This window comes from Balaenoptera musculus, chromosome 8 (assembly GCF_009873245.2).
Source record: "Balaenoptera musculus isolate JJ_BM4_2016_0621 chromosome 8, mBalMus1.pri.v3, whole genome shotgun sequence".
Classification (NCBI taxonomy): Eukaryota; Metazoa; Chordata; class Mammalia; order Artiodactyla; family Balaenopteridae; genus Balaenoptera; species Balaenoptera musculus.
In genome coordinates this window covers 52,457,652-52,476,417 of record NC_045792.1, presented here as the reverse complement: position 1 = coordinate 52,476,417, position 18,766 = coordinate 52,457,652, and the positions used below count along the sequence as shown (strand labels likewise).

The 18,766-nt window shown below is 46.2% G+C and overlaps 1 protein-coding gene across 5 annotated transcripts in view; it reads right to left on the bottom strand.

Moving 5' to 3' along the window:
• The window catches only part of TENM4 (teneurin transmembrane protein 4), a 749,934-nt gene that overhangs the window by 148,254 nt on the left and 582,914 nt on the right, over positions 1-18,766 (bottom strand). For all 5 annotated transcript variants that reach the window (XR_005020977.1, XM_036861484.1, XM_036861485.1 and 2 more), the window contains 2 exons: positions 5,242-5,343; positions 3,082-3,276 (listed from right to left, as the gene is read on the bottom strand). Coding sequence is in view for 4 of the 5 variants with exons in the window: in XM_036861484.1 (XP_036717379.1) it covers positions 3,082-3,276; positions 5,242-5,343 (297 nt within the window). In the remaining variant the exon portion in view is untranslated. The remainder of the gene's footprint in view (positions 1-3,081; positions 3,277-5,241; positions 5,344-18,766) is intronic.

Genomic DNA, 18,766 nt, shown 5'->3' with positions numbered 1-18,766 from the left:
GAGATTAAAATGGTCTCTTTCCCTCACACTGGGTTAGTTTCCCTAACAATATTTATTTTGCAGGGAGCTGTGTATAACGTGGGAAGATCGGCGGGCCTGGGGTCGGGGAGCTGAAGGAATACAGGGGAAGCTGGCAGGGAGGTGGGCTCAACTTTGGGTAGAAGACAGTCGAACTTAGTTTCTTCTTAGAAGAGGTGCCAAGCAGTTACATTTTTTTTTTTTTTCCTGTGCAGACCTTGCCGTTCAAGCCAAAATTTCTGGCAGACGCTTGGCCCATTAATGAAATGATGGGGCCTGCGTGGCCAGGCTGCAAACACATCTCTTTTTTTTTTTTTTTTTTTATTCACACACACACACACACTGTATTTTATTTTTACAAGACATAAATAGACTGACACCAAGCATTGTACATGGATGACCACAACAAAAGCAACAATGATTGCAATTACCAAACATGAAACACACTCATACTATGTCATAATATTGACATTCAGTCCAGTAATCCTCCACTGTAACAGCTCCTTTACTTTGCAGTGAAAATTGATTTGTATATTCTTTGCCTCTGAGCCCTTGTGGGATTTTTTTTTTTTTTAAATTCAGACAGAAAGTCACAAAAATTATACTCATCCTCATCAGTTCACTCAGTCCCATGTAATGTTCATCTTCAAGAAATTCATGGAAAAGACTCTGACAAGTACAGGTTTCTGGTAACTGACTGTACTGCTGAACTGAATGAATAAGCATTTTCAGAACTCTAATGAAAAACTGATGAACTCATAAAAGTGCTAACAAAAGATCAAGATGCAAACACATCTCTTTTCCCCAAGTGTTCCACGCTTCAGTGACCACACAAGCTATCGGACGCGCTTCAGGACCCACAACACAGCAGCTCACTTTTCACTGCAAAAGGCTTAGGTGGGCCCCTCTGCCCCTCCCCCAGCTCCCTCTAAGCGTCCTGTCCTGCCGGTGGCCCGGTTCAGGCTTTAAAAAACAGGGGGCAATAAACTTCAGAAGGAGGAGGAGGGAGAGAGAGAAAAAAGTAAGCTTGTTAGCTGGTGTCTTATAAATGCAGTGAAACCTGTTAGAACAGAACTGAGAGGGAATGGAAGGGAGGAGAGGGGAGAGGATGAAGGCCCAAGAAAACCCCACTATAAACACAAACACAAGGACTGTGCAAGGATGCTTCACCAGAGAAACAGAAATAATAAGAGGAATCAGTACCAGATGGCCCTTCTCGGGAAAGAAAGCAGGAGTGAAAACATTTCTTTTCAAATAATAATGTAGATCAAATTGCTAAACAGCTTCTCTCTCTCTCTCTCTCTGTAAATGACCTTGCACTCTGGGGCACCGGCTGATCAGGAGAAGGACAACTTCCCCTCCTTGGCCCACACGCCGTGGTGGGGCTGGGGAGTGGGACAGCCCCACTGTTTCAGGAGGAATCTCCTCTTTGGTTCTCTTTCCTTCAGAGGGTCTTCACCTCAAGTGACTAAATGAAAAGGGAAAGCAGAGGAAGGTCACCACTGTCAGGATGAGAAAGCCAAGTTCCTTTGTTCAGGGGCCGGGCTCCTCCTTGAGCTCAGACAGCCCGAAGTAATCCGCATCAAAGTTAATGGGTCTGAATCAGGACCTCCAACCACTCTCGGGGTTTAGAGACAGCCTGTCTCTGAGAGGTGATGGATGCTTTCCAGACACTAATCCCTTCCTATTCCCCACTCTTTTAAAATGGGCCCATTATACTCTCTCATTTTTTAGGGGAAATGATGCCTTGAGGAGGGGATACTCATTAAATCCCCAGTGGCTTAGAAGACTAGCTCTCCTTGGAGCCTCTTCCACCCGCCGGAGAAGGTGCCAGGGCCCTAGACGGTAGACAGTGGGAGGTAACGACTACTAACATCGTCCATCAGTTTCCAAGTCCATCCATTTCAAAAGACCTTGGCTACAGTGGGTGGGGGGTGAAACAAGAAATGTGCGTCAATAGTCCCCAGAATAATGCTAATGATATAAGAGCTAACATTTTTGGAGCGTTTCCTATGTGTCAGACACTGAGCTATGCGCTTCACACGAGTCATTTAATCTAGTCCTCACAACGACCCCCTGAGGAAGGAATTCCCATTTTACAGATGAGGAAACTGAGGCTAGTGAGTGGCAGAACGAGGACTCCAACCTACATCTGATTCCAGAGTGTGCACTCCCAATGGCTACTCTCTATTGCTTATGAGAAGACCCCTCCTTTCATCGGGAAATCCCATGTGGTCAGGAGGAAAGAGTTCCACGTCTGAGGTGAGAAGACCTGGATTGAATTCCAGCCCTGCCATCAGTAAGCGCTATAACTACGGGCGTGTCACTGCCCTTCCCTGGGCCTCAGGTTCTTTGTCTGTGAGATAGAAGTATTTACTTATCTCACCTGGTTAGGTTTTCTCGGGAAGAACTGATGTCACCCTTAAGTCAGCAGTTCACTTCCTAGCCTCGATCTGCACAGGCATATGTTTACTTTATGAAGGAGGGAGACACCTTTATGAGCACCTAAGAGCCACAAACACGAACACACACACACACACACACACACAAACACAGGAGTGAGACTGTGGAAGGCAGTGTATGGAGGTCTACAACAGACTCACACTTCAGAAATGGAGAGCAGAGGAACTTAAAGGGGAGGAGAAAGAACTCAGGCTACGGAGCCAGAAAGCCTGGGCTCAAACCTGGCTCTGCCATCTACCAGCCATGGGACCCTGGGCAAGTCATTTGACTCCCCGAGTCTCAGTTTCCTCAACTATAAAATGGAGATGATTACCCTTCCCTGCTGGGGTTTGAAGCTAAATGACACCGGGCTTTTAGCACAGAGGCTTGCATACAGTAAGTGCTCAATACACACACTTCTCTTCCCCTCGCTGAGCAGGACCCTAATTCGTCTGTCTTCTCGCTTTAGGTTAGTGACTGTTGCCGAGGGCGTCCTGGCTTGGGGGTGGGGGTCACAGGGCCGCTAAGGAGGCTCCCTCTGCTCCCTGGATGCCCTCGTGGCCCTGCCCGCTGGCCTCTGTCTCACAGCGAGGTGCCGAGCTGCTTGCCCGCAGGTCTTACCTTCCTCGCAGTTCTCGCCCTTGTAGCCGGGGTTGCAGATGCAGGTGCCCATGATGCAGGTGCCGTGGTTACTGCAGGCCACGTCGATGCACTGGTTGGTGGGCACGTCGCACTCGGCGCCCTTCCAGCCGCTGTGGCACAGGCACCTGCCCTTCATGTACTGGCCGTTCCCACTGCAGAGCACGGGGCAGGAGGCTGCAGAGACAGCGCGGGAAGCCTGGCATGAGTCCACGCCCCACGTACCCCATCTGGCCTCGGTCCCTTTCTCTCCTGGGCTTCAGCTGCTTTGCCACAATTCCCATGTGTGTCCATCTGTTTGTTTCTCTCGTTTTATTTCATCCCAGTTAAAACACATCAGGAATTGTGGGTGAAGGTGTACAGTGCAGGGCCTGGCGCAGTTGGTGCCCACGGAACGCTGCTTTCCCCCCGTCCCCCTCATATTACTGGCGCTGCACGGTGGTCACCAGCATCCTTAGATAGGAGGCTTCAAGCTGGTCCTTGGGCTCACTGGAAAAGACAGCTGGGCCTCCTGCCCTCCCCGCATCCCTCCTCCAGCACTCTCCTCCTAGCAGCACTGCATTTTGCTTCCCCATTCCTCACGTGCGGGACCACTTACTATCGTCTTTAACCCAGCCAATCTCAGCTTTCCTTGCCTTTCAGGTCTCCACTCAAGCCCCACACGCCGCTGCCCCCATAAGAGAATAGCTGAGCCCAACTTGGCTCTTTAAAGTATTATCTTTCCATTTTGCCACTTAGCGTAAAGGGTTTCGTGATCATCTGTACGAAGGACACTATATAAAAATAAATTGTATTGCACTGTGCTGTAAGTACCTACCAGCCTTACTGAGATACAGTAAGGCTGCTTTATACATGACTCTTAACTTGAAGTGCATATGGGATGAGACACTAATTCTTGTTAGAAGGCATGACTCTTCTCTCTGCACCACCTTCCCCCTGCTCCCACCTGGCTTTTTTCCTTTTTAAAACACTCAGCAGGTAATCACTGTGCTTCCTCAAGGCTGCTGGCTCTGCTGTCTCACACCGAGTCTATTTCACGTTAGGAAGAATAAGCAGACTCCCCATAGCAGCACCACGGCATGGTATTTGGAGGGCACTGTTTCCTCGGCCTGGAAAACCATCTCTGCCTTCCACCAATGAACGATTCAAGTATCTCGTCTTAGTTCCAGTGTCACCTCATCTGGAGAGCCTTTACTGGTCCTCATTCCATCCAAGCAAAGACCCTTTCATGCTGATAGATGTTCCCCGCATCTAACCTTGCTCTAGGTGTGCTTCACTTATCACTGACTGCTTTGTCATCGTCTATTTCCCTGTCTGTCTCCCAGACTGAGAGGTCCTGGGCTTGGGTCTTGCTCAGTGTTGTAACCTCAGTGTCCAGCACAGGACCAAGCCCTAAAGGGCACTAAGCAAATGCCTGTTGGATGAGGGAAGAGGTGGAGGAACCAAAGGAAAGGGCCATTTTAGTTTCCCCAAGAGGAGTGCCCAATTCTCGGGAGTACAGATCTGCTTTGGCATTTTCCTTGTTAATTCTTCCAGGACAGAAATGAAGGCCAAATGCACAGGCAGATCACGGGCAGCCTTTAAACTCTCCCTGTAGTGGTTATCGTTAGCATCGCACATGCCCGAACAGGAGGCAACATGAGTGTCCTGCGTGGAGAAGAGCAGCCTCCCCTCCCAGTCCCTCCCCTTGGTGGCCTCAGCCAAGACTCTGCCTGCACTGTTAGACGGTAGCAACCGGAGCAGCAACTCAGGCCCTTCCAGGAGGTCAGAGACGAACCACACTCGCTTAAGACAAATGTCAAAGATGCTTGGCAAAGGCAGATCAGTCCCCTAAGGGGAGATCTACTTTTTAAAAGAACCCCCATGGCCACTCCTCCTGCTCCCACAATGGACATGGGGTTCCCCGTGGCTGCCCTTCCTTCCTGACCTCCCCAGTCATGCACCCATGGATAACACGGCGGGGTCAGCCAGGGCTCTGCCTGCGGACCTCCCTCTCAGGGCTGCAGAGGACTGGCTCTTGGGAGCCCTTCTCACAGGAGGCAGGAGCTGGCCTGGATTTCTGCGCTTGCTCGGAGAAGTGGGACCTGAACTGCCCACGGGGCCGCAGTGTGGACCTTGTAAGCCCACAGGCGGGGTTCTCACCTCGACCGCAGTCAGGGCCCAGGAAGCCCAGAAAGCAATGGCAGGTCCCAGAGATGCAGTCGCCATTGCCATAGCAGTTGCTGGGGCAGTTATCCACAGATTCTGTGGGAGAAAAGAGAAACAGAGTTGCAAACGGAAGCTTCTTTACCCAAACAGAGGGCCTGGGAATCCAGCCTCAGGTTAACTAGGACCCACACATTTGAGCGCTTCTGGCCCAGTCAGTGAAAGGAATCAATAAAGTTAAAAATGATATATTTACTCTTACTGAGGTACATCTCAACTGACGTTAAGAGACGTGTTTGGGAAAATGTGTGCCTAAACCAATTTTTTATAAATCAAGTTTGCATCTACAAATGCAGTAGAAATTTTTCAGCTACAAACATTGGGAGAAAATAGTTTAACCCATTAGTGGTTATCTTTGGAGGCTGGGTTATGGGGTGATTCTTGTGGTCTTCTTGACACTCTTCTATGTTTTACATTTTTCTCATAATGGGCTGATGATCCAAGAATTAATTTTTTCATAAAGCTACTGGGGATTTGCAAATCTGTCTCTTCCCACTTCTGATTCTCCATCTATCAGTCCAGGCCCCAGCATCTCTCACCGGGGGTCACACAATGGCCTCATGGCCGGCCTCTCAGAGTCCTCTCCCCCTCTCCCCCTGATTCATTCACCACCCAGCAGCCTGAGCCATCTCTCTGAAACAATCTGATCCTGTCATTCTCCTACTTAAAACCCTTCAATGGCCCCCCATTTGCCGAAATGAAAAAATCCAAGCTCTTTCAAAACGCGTCAGAGTTTTCCTTCACATTCCCTTTGCCCTACCCGCATCCCCAGCACTGGCAATCAGTGCCCACCTTCTGCAGGGATGCTACTTTCTCTAATTCTTCCTAATAGTGTACATTCAGTATCGTCTGTGTGACATGCCAAGGAAATATAGGATTCATTTCAGAAAGACTTCAGTAAAAAATTAATCAATGTTTTGTAGCTCCAGTTAGTAAACCTGTTATCTAGGAAGTCTTTATTTGGAATAGCTCGTTTCTCAATAATGCCGGACATGGAATAAAGGAAGAAGCCACTACATCCTGAACGCCTTCTTTGTGCCATGTATTTCCACAAAGGTTATTTCAGTTCACTGTCACGAAATCTTCAAGCATGTATCAATATTCCTATTTTACAAACAACAAAGAAACGACAAAATGAGGAGGCTGATAGAGAGATGAAGTGACTTGCTGAAGGCCTTGGAGATACTAAGTCATGGATGCTACATCTGAACCCAGGACTTTGAACTCCAACCTTGGTCTTCTTCAATGATGCTATGCTATCTGGGCCTTAAAGGAACTTACTCCTCAGCAGAAGCCAGGGATGAACAAGGCAGATGTGTGGGCCAGTGAGGCCAGTCCTGAAGACAGCAAAGGACCAGTTGGAAGGTAGTGAATTCTAGGACTTTCAGAGCTTGAAGGGATTGAAGAGACCACCTAGTCTAATAATCTCATTTAATAGAGAAGGAAACTGAGACCCATAGGGAGGGCAGTGACTCACCCAAGGTCTCCGAGAGAGTCAGCAGAGTCAAGTTAAAGCAGAGAAAAGGTTAGTGCGGTGGAGCAGAGCTGAAGATTCAACCTGTTGTCTTAGCTCCCAAGTGTAAGTCATGAAGCCAAGACTAAGACCTCTGTTAAATGAGATGTCACCATACGAGACATGAGTCTTATCTACAGGAAAGTTGTGGCTTAACTGGGAGACTGGGGTAACAGCTGTCACCCAGGCAGCAGCACGGGGCGTGGAAGCTCTGCCTAGAGGTAAGGAGACCTGGTTCTGGGGCCCATTCTTCTAGAATCATGCTGGGTGACCTAAAGCAACTTCCTTCCCCTCTCTGGGTCTCACCTTCCTCATACGTGACATGAAGGTGATAGCAGAGATGATCCCCAGGACTGCTTCCTGTTCTAAAATTCTATGCTCATCTTGCAGAAAAGGTGTCCTGACAGGGCATCAAGCCTTAAATCCAGGAAATCACTTAGGGGCAATGCAATGGCAGCTGATATGGGGTAAAACTAGCAGAGGGAAGGCTTCTTGGAGGAGGTGAGCTTGAAGAAGGGCTTGAGTATGGATAGATGGGGGAAAGGTGGGGGGATTTTGACATGCTCACAGCATGGTGCATTTCCCCACAAGGTCTTTTCCCAGTTGTCTGCCGTTATCCACTTGGAAAAGACTGAAAACATTTGGGAAAAGGGCTCAAATGTATGCTTCCTTTTGTGAGTGGGTGGAAAATTCCCCTCGCTCGCTGTACCTCTGCTAACCTGAGCAGCATACGACACTAACACAGAGCTAAGAACAAGAGGGCCTAGCCTAGCCTGTGTTCTCATTTCAGGGAGTCTGAAGCTGTCTGGGACCCGGCAGAGCGGGGCTCACGAGCCAGGGCCCTGAGCATCTCTGCTCTCCATTGGCTTTGCCTGGAAGAATCCATATGCCTTTAAGTCCCTAAAGCCTCTATGTTAGGAGTGGCTTCCGAAACACTGTTTTTATAGAGAATAACTTAGGACGTTTCCTTTTGAATATTCTTTTAAAAATAAGAATTTTGAGTAAAGTTTAAGGCTACTGGCTAATGGTACAAATGGAGGGTGGGTTCTACCTGCAGTCTTGCAGAAGGAGTACAGGACAGAGAGGCAGAAGGCCTGCTTCCAGCTCTTGTTCTGCTACTGAAGGGCTCTGGGACCTTGGCCACAGCACTTGATCTTCCTGCACCTGTTTCCTCATCCTTGCACTTGGCTCCTCTCATCCTCCCCTGCTAGGCGACTCGTACTCCTTCTTTCAAATCCAGCTCACATGTCACCTCCTCTGACAAGACTTCCTCATTTCTTAAACAGGCTATGATACTCCTGGGACTTTTCCCGTCACCCCTATTAAAGCACCAGATAGGCAACACTGTTGACTGTGAGGACAGGACATCCTTGAGGACAGAAACCGAGTATATTCACTTACACATTTGCCCTGGTATCCAAAGAAGGGTCTCAGTAAACGTTTGCTGCTGTCCCTGAAAGAACTTGGCTGGATGTTCTCAGAGATGCCTCCCAGATCTAAAATTCTATGGTCTAGGTCTTCTCAAACCCAGTGGTATAAAATATGTCTCCTCATACAAGTACCATAATTTCCAGCTGTGTTTTTAATAGGATCAGTTGCAGATAAGTGTCACACACTTTCTAGATTTTGATTTATGAAGTCTGTAAGACACAAACCTGTTAATTCAAAAAGTCTTCCAGTGAAAAAGTAAGGCAAGTATATTTTCTGTGACTGAGTATCATGTTGGCTGCTGAATCTGACAGAATAGAAGCCTGTTTGCTACAAAACTTGCCCCAGGCTGTTGGTGCCAGAAGGCAGAAGTTTTAGGAGATATGGAATAATTTTATGACAGCAACATGGAAGTAGAGACATTTGGAGAATATTTCTTTTTGATGAAATGTTTTTGTATATAGTTTTTCTCCCACTTGGAAGGATTTCAACTATTTGGGGTCCACTTGGAATCCTACAAATAATGAGTCTCCATTGACCAGATATCTCTATGCTAAATGCTAGTGCAGAAGTGACACTCACTAGCTTGGGAGAAGTGTGAACTTTATTGCATAGACATGTTATGTTTTCAATTAGTGTCTGGTGAGTTTCTTCCCCCTATAGTTCCTTCCTGCTTTGCTCATGTTCACACTGCAGCTGCCTTCATGTAGTACAAGGTGTACCTTAGATCTGCTCAGATCTCAATGAAAAATTCAGCTGCCTGTAAATAACTGATTTTCATAATTGGATGTATGGTATGGTAAAAAACAAGGGCCTTTCCCCCCAGCTTTTGCTCTTCTATCACAACAGTGTGTTCTGCTAGGAAATTTGATTTTCAGGAACTTGTTTTTCCTTCCGTCAATATTGGAATGCAGAATTTAAATGTTTCCTGAGCTCATTCTCTGGACATGTGTTCTGAGTGGGCGTGTTCTCTGGATGTTGACCAAAATATTGCTCGAAATACAAAGTGGCATCTGCAGAAGGAAGAAAAGACAACAATGCTCCTTCCTGGAGAAAACATGGGAGACGGGAAACTACAGAGGCCTTTGGTGAAACCACAGCAGTGCCTCATTTTGTCTGCTCACCACGCTTTTCCAGAGACAAATCATTAGCCTCGCCATGTCAAGGTGAAAGATGATCACAGTTGGTAAGTATGTCCTCCTGAGTCTAGGGCTGATGCCTGGGAAAGCCTGCCTTCATTTGCCACCTTCTGCTTTTCTTATTTGAAATCTCGGAGCCTCATTTTTGCAGGAAACAAGGAGAGACCACAGAGGGAAACCCTGCCTGGAGGAGGACTACTGGACAGTGTAATTGCCTACTGGACTCCAGTTTCACAGGGGCAGTTATACGAGAAGGGGAGAGGAGGCTTTTCTCCTTTATTAGCTCACTGTGGTGTGGACACACCTGCTTCATGCCCTGCTCTGAGCAGGCAAACCTTTGCAGTGATTGAGCCTGAGGTTGAATTCCAGCACCAAAGACACAAGGAACCAGTTGTGAGTGAGGTCAGAGCCCACTAGCCATCCCTGTCTCTCTTTTCTGCTCACCCAGCACTATCCCCCCGCCTCCCCCAGCAACTCCTCCATGTACTGCTCGCCTGTGATGTGTCCCAGCTAATAAAAGCCTGCGCTTGCTACCTACAGCTCCTTCCTCTGCTTCTCTTGTCTCTCCTTAAGCTGTAAAAGTGGATGTTGGCAACTCTTTGGAGGCACTTGTTTAAAGAGCCAAGGTCTACCTATTGCCCAAGAGAGATGCACTCTTTGATGCCTCCTTTTGGCTTCTCTTTAGGAGGATGGATGCTAATGCTTCAGGCAAGAAGGAAGGAACATGGACTCCAGAACAGCCAATTGGATGACTGGATGCATCATCTTGTCTACAGCTGGTGAAATTTATACTCTAGGTTACATCTATTACATCCCCTTTGATCCTGAAGCCGGGGCTGGGTTTGTTGTTGACAACCAAAAGAACAGAGGGAAACAAACTAGACAGCACAGCTGGGTGTTAATTCTACAGTTACTCTAACAGAGACCCTTTCATTCCCTCAAATGGAACTGTGAAAGGTCTATCATATATTCTAATGTATTCCTTATAATTATGAGAATTAGGTACTTTTGCCACCATTTCACAGTCTCAGATGGAGACTGAGAGCTGAAGTCACTTTCTCAAGGTCACACAGCTGTAAGGGTGAATCTGCTGGTGAAACAAGTTCTATCTGAAGCCAAAGTTTGTGGTATATGGCCTGGACCAAAATATGGGATCCAGTCCCATACTAGCTATGAGCCCTATGGACAAGGCGTCTCTAAACATCAGTTTCTTCATCTGTGAAATGGGGTTAATAATAGCACCCACCTCAGAGGGTTATTTTGAAGGCAAATAGTGCTACGCTGTGCATGTAAAGAGGTTTGCCCAGGACTTGGCAGAGTTGGTATTTGGGTTTTACGGAAGGTCACACATGCTTTCCGTTTGTGAACCAAAACAACACACTAACTTGGTCTAATGAATCCAAACAAGGCAATATGGGTTATTGGGGGTAAACACACATACACACATGAAACACACAGAAACTCTCCACAGTAAAAACAGGAAAGCAAACAAGCAATGTGCTGAATGTGATGAAGGCAGGGTATTTGGGTAATTTTCCTCCTGGGAAAAAGCACTGTCAAAGCAAATTAAACCTGTTGTCTCCCAGAAGCCCAAACACAGGCTAGCTCATGCCAACATCTGAATGAACTTTTCCCCCCATGCACTCCAGATTGGCACTGGGCAGGTGCAGGTGCTGGAAAGCTGTTCCGCGGCCTATGAGGCATCAATCTGTAGGTGCCCCAGCTTTCTTTGCAGATGATGGAATTCAAAGCCCTTCAGTGTGCAACAGTCTAGGTCAATGCAATGACAAAAATCTGACAAAGCCTCTGACAGCCTGGGCTTGAAGCCAGTTCTGCACTGGCATTTGAACTGGGAAATCTCTTTTCAGTCCTACCCAGAAGTCTACCAACCACCATTAAGAGCAGCTCCAAGGAGGGATCTAAGAAAAAGATTGTTCCCTTGATTATATTCAGTCTTGGTTCTTTGTTAATTGTTTCTTTGGGGGCAAACCAAATTTCACCAATGAGACTGTGAGCTCCTTGAAAACATGCATTATGTCTGGTTCTCCAAAGAGGCTGGTGAGTGTGACACACAAAGCAAGTCCTCAGTAATGTTTGTTGTATTGAGAAGCTGAGCAGGAGTGCAAGGGGGAAATGGAGGAAAGGGGTCAGGGTCATGGGCATGGCACAACAGTCAGACTCAAGAGAACAGCTGGTGGCCAACAAAGTTGTTGTTTCCTTGTCCTATATTTTTAGATGTGCAATGCCTAGAAGAATGCAGGGAGTGATAGGAAGTTCAACTTTGCATTGCACTCTCAGACCGTATTTGGAGCTCAGCTGTTCACATCTGGGAGGCACATTTAAGAGCCCAGTAAGATAAACTGGAGCATGTTCATCGAAGAGCAACCGGATGGTTAAGAGAACTTGAAATCACATTGCAAATACAGAATTCTTGAGAGAATTGGGAATTTAGCTTACTAAGGGAGTATGAACCCTGCTTAAAAATAACTAAAGGGCTATTATGGGAAATAGGATTAGACTTTTGTTTTGTGGCCCTAATAACTTGACTTAGGTTCAATGAGTAAGAACTATAGTCCTTGGGCAATGGAGTTGGTTTGAAAGAAGAAAGAATTTTGTAAGAGAAGAATACCACTTACTATGTTGGGTTATCTTCTGTTGATGTATATGTATCTACCTAAATATTGTAAACTTCATGAGGGCAGGAAATGTGTTATTCATCTCTGAACCTCTAGTAAACAGTCATCCTTGACTCAAAGCAGGTCTTAAATGAATGTTTGTTAGTTGAATGGCCAAATGAACAGGCTATGTGAGCTATAAGGTCATATATTTTCAGTCACTGATGTACTGCAGCAGAGGGCAAATTAATGACTGGGATATTGCAGGGAGATTAAAGATAGACAGTATAGCATCTTCCAAATCTGAAATCTCACAGTGCTATGAGTCACGGTGTAAGGGAACTTGCCTGGATTGGATCAAGAAACTTGGGTTCTTTACTTACAAAACAGAAATAGACTCATACATGGAAGCAAACTAAATGTCCATTGACAGAGGAATGGATAAAGATGTGGTACATATATACAATGGAATATTACTCAGCCATAGAAAAGAATGAAATAATGCCATTTGCAGCAACATGGATGGACCTAGAGATTGTCATACTGAGTGAAGTAAGTCAGACAGAGAAAGACAAATATAATACCATATGATATTGCTTACAAGTGGAATCTAAAAAAATTGGTACAAATGAACTTATTTACAAAACAGAAATAGAGTCACAGATGTAGAAAACAAACTTATGGTTACCAGGGGGGAAAGGGGGGAGGGATAAATTGGGAGATTGGGATTGACATATACACACTACTATATATAAAATAAATAAGTGATAAGGACCTACTGTATAGCACAGGGAACTCTTCTCAATACTCTGTAATGACCTATATGGGAAAAGAATCTAAAAAAGAGTAGATATATGTATAAGTATAACTGATTCACTTTGCTGTACAGCAGAAACTAACACAACACTGGAAATCAACTATACTCCAATAAAAATTTTTTAAAAAAGAAATAGACTCACAGACATAGAAAACAAATTACTGGTTACCAAAGGGGAAGGGGGAGGAGGGATAAATTATGAGTTTGAGATTAGCAGATACAAACTACTATATATAAAATAGATAAACAATAAGGACCTACTGTATAGCACAGAGAACTACATTCAATATCTTGTAATAACCTATAATGGAAAATAATCTGAAAAAGAATATATATACATGTATATACACACACATATATATGTATAACTGAATCACTTTGCTGTACACTTGAAACTAACACAACACTGTAAATCAACTACATTTCAGTAATAAAAAAAGAATAAGAAACTTGGGTTCTCATCCTACTCCTGCCACTACCTTCTGAGGCAACCTTAGCCATGTCCCCTTTTTCTCTCAGGAACTTTCTTTTCATCTACAAAATTCATTAAATTTATTCAGCAAACATTTATTGAGCATCTCCTCTGGCTCAGGAAGTTTCCCAGTGCAGTGGATGACTTGGATGATCTTTCAGGTCTAAGATCCCGTGATCTAATGAATCAGATCCAATTGTCACTACTTAGAAAACTACACTAACATGAAAAAGATGAGAAAATAAATCATCATGATGTTTATGGCCTGAGGGAGAGAAAGGAAGTTTGCTCCTTTAAGGGCAGACTCCAACTTTTTAAACCTCTCTCTGCGTCCTCAGATAACTGGCCTCACATTATAATCTACTGTGTGAGAGGGGCCTCCAGCGAGTCACTGAGGCCAAGGGCACAGGGATGGGAATACAGAGCAGGTGCCTCACTGGCTGCTTCTGGCTAAGAGCTCCTACCTCTCTCCCCGGGGCTGCTGGCAGCAGCTTTCACAGATGCCGGAGTCCCCACAGTTGGCTCTGCTGCCTTTCCCAGAGAACTCTGCACCTGCGTAGTCTGCGGCCATGCTCCGTGAGCACATGCCAGGGAGGCCACTGAGACACACGGCAAGTGGTGATGAGACTGCCCAGTGCCATGCTGTTCAAGAGCACAAGGGCCTTCCAAGGAGACGTACGTGCTCTCATGCTTGGATACACTTTTCCTTCCTTTATAGATTTATCCATCCTTCACCCACAGCTCCTTCTGAGGAGCGATGCTCTGCCCGCAGTTCCTGCCTAAGCAGTAGGCACAGGTAGACCAGATGACCGGCCACAGCTGATTGGACTGGGACCCAAAGAGAGTCATTTCATAGGCTGCCCAGTGCTCTATGACGTGGCCTGGTGCACAGAGGCTCTGGGCCAATCAGAGTCCTACTCTAGTATTTGAAATCAAATGTGCCCAGGGAATGCGACAGCCGGTGGAAGCCAAGAGACATGATGGGAAGAGAGGGGCTGGGGAGGTTCTTCTGGCCAGGTAGGAGCCCACGTTCAGAGGAAGCAGTCCTGAGTGAGCAGAGGAAGCCGGCCTGTTGGCTGGGAGAGGTAAATGGAGTGGGAGCTCAGAGAGAGGCATGAGGTCACACCGCCCATGAGAAGAAGAGAATGACGGGGACTGGGGAGCAGACTGGGCTCCAGAGGCTTCTCAGTGCGTATTTTAGTCCCAAGCCCTGTGAACCTTTTTGAAACTCCTTCACCACAACACCTGCCTTTCCTTGAGGTGGCCTGAGTGTGTTTTTGCTTCTGGCAACTGGAAGTACCCTGACACATCCATTCGCCTTGGACCTTATCAGCTCTAGCTGATAGTTATCAGGCTTTGATGACAACTGTTAAGTGCAGGACATGATGTTTTTAAAGCATTTCTGCATACAGTTGCATACAGTTTTATTTGATCCTTACAATAGCTCTGTATGCAGGAAGGGAAGGTGTTCTTTATTATTCCCCATTTTATAGATGGGAACACGAAGGCACAGAGAACTTGCTCAAGTTCATGCAGCTAACAAGTGACAGGGCTAGTATTAAAATCTATATTTCTCCTCCCACCTAATTGAGGGATTCCTCGACTACACCACAACTGCCAATCCAATAAGAAAACATGGCGATCCCACTCCTTTTGCCTCCAGTTACGGAGTGAGGATGACACAAAGGATGCTGCCAGGGCCAGGAAATTCCAAATGGTACCTAATTTGGTTTTGTTAATTGTAATTCTGGTTTTAAAACGTACCTGCCAGCATTCAAATATCAAAATGTGGCTCTTGCCCCTCACATTGTATCATACTTGGGCAATAATATTGTTCCATCATTTGTTCACTGATAATTCATTCAAACAAGTCTCTGTTAGTTCCACTGTGCTGATGCCATCAGGAGGACCTGAAGTGTGGTCCTTGTTCTCAAGGAGCAGTAGAAAGGCTCCAAAGGAGCCTTTGGAGTCAGGCAGATCTGGCACTAAATGTCAACTCTGTTACTTCTAAGGGTGAGACTTAGAGAAAGTCACTATCTGAGTCTCAGTTTACTCATCTGTGGAATGAAAAAATCGTTTGTCTTACACACTTGTACAGATTAAATAAAGCCACTGTGTGTGTGTGGGTGTGTGTGTGTGTATAAACACACACCTGGTACATGATAGGTGCTCAGGAAATGTTGCTCGCTCCTGTCCCTAGCATAGGTTTTTCCAAACTTTATCCTGTGTCAGTACCCTGAGAGGCTTGTTAAAACATGGATTGCTGGGCCCTATCCCCCAGAGTTTCCGATTTAATAGGTCTGGGTCCCAGGTGATGTTCATGCCCTTGGTCTGGGTACCACCTTGAGAACCACTGGTCTGGAAGAAAGGCTGAGATTTTGCACACAGGTTTATAAAAACAAGCCAGAGGGGACTGAAAGATCTAAACTATGTAAGAATGCAAAAGAATTCATGGACCACTTCCAAAGAGAAGGGTTTGATCCTCCAGGAGGGAGTGTCTGAATAGCTCTTAAAGAATAGGCAGCTTTTTGAAATGCAAAGCAGTCCTGGGCAAGATGGGGGTGGGGTGAGAGCCAGATCCAGGGTAATCATCTTTGCTTCTCCCACGAAGTGACCTGCTGATATTATGCCAACTTCACGTCAAGTCTGTCTTTGGAACAAATTATTTAAGAAATCAGTTTTGGGTTTTTTTGGTGTTTTTTTTGGTTTATTTTTCAGTTTTTTTAAAGCTCAACTTGGCTGCTGGCTAGAGAGTTCCATCTAATGAGCATGACTTTGTGTTGAATTATTCTGTGATGACAGACAATGGAGGAACAGAAAAAGGTTCGGAGGAGGTGGGGAGGAGGACTGCTTATTATTCTCCAATCTTTTATCCAGGCTTGTCACCAAGCTTGACGCTGCTTACAAAGCACATAGAGAACCAACCCCTCAACCGCCCTTTCATGTCATGTCTGAAAATGCACAGAAGGGTTAAGTAAAGATGACCTAGACACCTGCAGATCAAAAAGGCCCATGGTGGCCTGGCCTTGGCTTGGAAAATGGCAATGTCTGGTCAGCATCACCTCTGGCCTGAACCACTGCATCAGCCCTCCAAGCGGACTTCTGCTTCCAGCCTCGTCCCTGTCAGTCTGTCCTGCACCTGGAGGCCAGAGCTGTCATCCTGAAATTGAGTCTCTTTGGGCCACCGACAAGGCCGCTGTTCCTTAGCATCTAGAGTTGATATCACAAACCGGAGGCCTATGGACACTTTTGTTCGCAAAGTGCTTTAAAAAATTTGAATTAGTTGCCAGAATTTTTCAAAAAGGAGAGTTCATAGAAAAATCTGAATGGTGGCTTTTCTTGAAAAATCGGAAGATCCAGCATGGCAGCAATCTCTTCTCATTTAGGAGAGGCCCAGATACGGTGGTTGTCCACAGTTCCAACCTGCAGCTTCCCGCACTGCTGCCACCTGCCCGGGTCCCCGAGGCATCTGAACGTAGGACGCCAGCCCCGAGCAGCGCTTCCAGACGTCGCTTATTTGGGTGCTGCCTTTACGTTGTTGCCATAGCCACACACCATCTGTCCTCTTAGTCGCTTAGTATTTTTAGACTCATTTATTTTCTTAAACAAATTTATTTTAAAAAGAAATTCAAAATAATAGTTTGATATACCTAATTATATTTTTTCTAGTTTACTGAAATAAAAACACAATTTTTGAAGTAGAGTCTGTCTACGCATAGTATAAAATAATCTCAAGAACTATAAGAAACACTGGAGGGGAGAAAGCCCGCATTTTGGAAGCAGGAGGTGAATGCTCCAATTCCCTTTCCAAGCTAACTTCTCTGCCACAGGGGTCCTCCTCATGTCCTCTCTGTGTTGCTGCCAAATTGCTCCCCGCCCGCTCCTGAACCCACCCACCCCCACCCTTTTCAGCCTCCCTGACTGTGCCCGCGCTGATGACTTCACCTGTAAAGCCTTCCCCTCAGCCCCTTCCCCTTGTCCAAGTCCTACCTAACCTTCAAGGCCCAATTTAAATACCACCTCTTTCATGAAGCCTCCCCAGATTCCTCTTAGCAAGACAGACCTCACAGTCTCTCATCTGAATCTAAACAGCAATTTATTTCTAACCTTCGCTTATCACCTACTGCTGTCTACCTCGCAGTCTAGTTATTTATGAGCACGGCTCCTTTTCTCTAGTAGGCGGCAAACTCCTTGAGAGGAAGGGATCCATTTCCCACGCCCTTCCGTGTCCGTGTCTCCCCAGTGGCTGGCACACCGCCTTGTCTAGAGCGGCTGTTCACTCAACGCTCGCTAAGTATCAAATGACAAGGGGCCTCGTGTGGCTGACTTCGTGTCCTCTGGTGTGTCCAGCCTCAGACTCTAAGGCTGGGCTCCTTCTGTGGGGCCTGGACTGTCTATTTCCTTGCTGATTTCTTCTTTTTATAAAAATTTATTTTCTAACTTGGTTTTTGTAAATTTTTTTTCCAGACCTGTGGCTTCACTTTCATTTCTCTTCCTCTGGGCCTGTTTCATTCAGCCAGACACAATATTGGGCTCTCTACTCGCCAAACAGCACTAACCACATGTTTCGGGAACATGTAGTAATAAAACTTTGCGGGGCCCCCATTCTTTCCTCCAGCAAGAGCTGTCAAGATGGCGTCTGTGAATTATGTGCTTGAATTACTTCCACCTGGACATAACACAATAAAATGATTAACAAGATGGATACATTCTCAGACTCCGGTGGATTTTTCTTTGCAATACTTATAATGCGTGTTGGTCAGTCGTGCGATGATTGGGACAGTACTTCTTTCTTATTTATCTAGTGGGAAACACTCAGTGTAATAACTTGGGTCTATATCTTTGGGCCAGAGGCCAAGTTGGACTTCTGCTTGACACCAAAACCTATTAGAGATCATGGTAATGTAATTATATGTTCAAGTTAAACATTTTATAGCTGCTCTAGCCACCGGGACATTATCACTCCCCCAGCCTGTAGGCAGAAACTGCCCAACGGCAAAATGGAAATCTACATATCTTGCAAGGAATTGAGAAATAGTTGCTGCTGTGAAAAGTTTATGGAACCTTCCGGCCACCTCTGATTCTCTGGCAGAAGCAAGACTTTAAGCCACCAGTATACTATAACACAAATGTTAGCCCCTGTCTGGGCCTGACGTGGAGGGGAAGTCTCCCAAGTTCCCTAACCAATGAAACACTGGCCAGGCCATGTGCCAGGCTGTCCTCATGCTGGAGCACTAGACCACAACCCCTGTGGCTGGCCAGCCTTCCTCCCAGGTCCTGGGTTCCTTGCACTTGTCTACTGGGCTGGAGTGAGAGACACCCAGGTGTGGTCAGCTGGGTCCTGCCTCCCGGGCTGAGTCTCCAGGCCCTCCGTTCCTCAGAGCTGTATGTCACCTCTGGCATAATTCGGCTTCACTTGTCTAGAGCTCCCTGACCCATGACTGAGCATGGGCCGTGCAATCAGAACCTGGGTGTGAC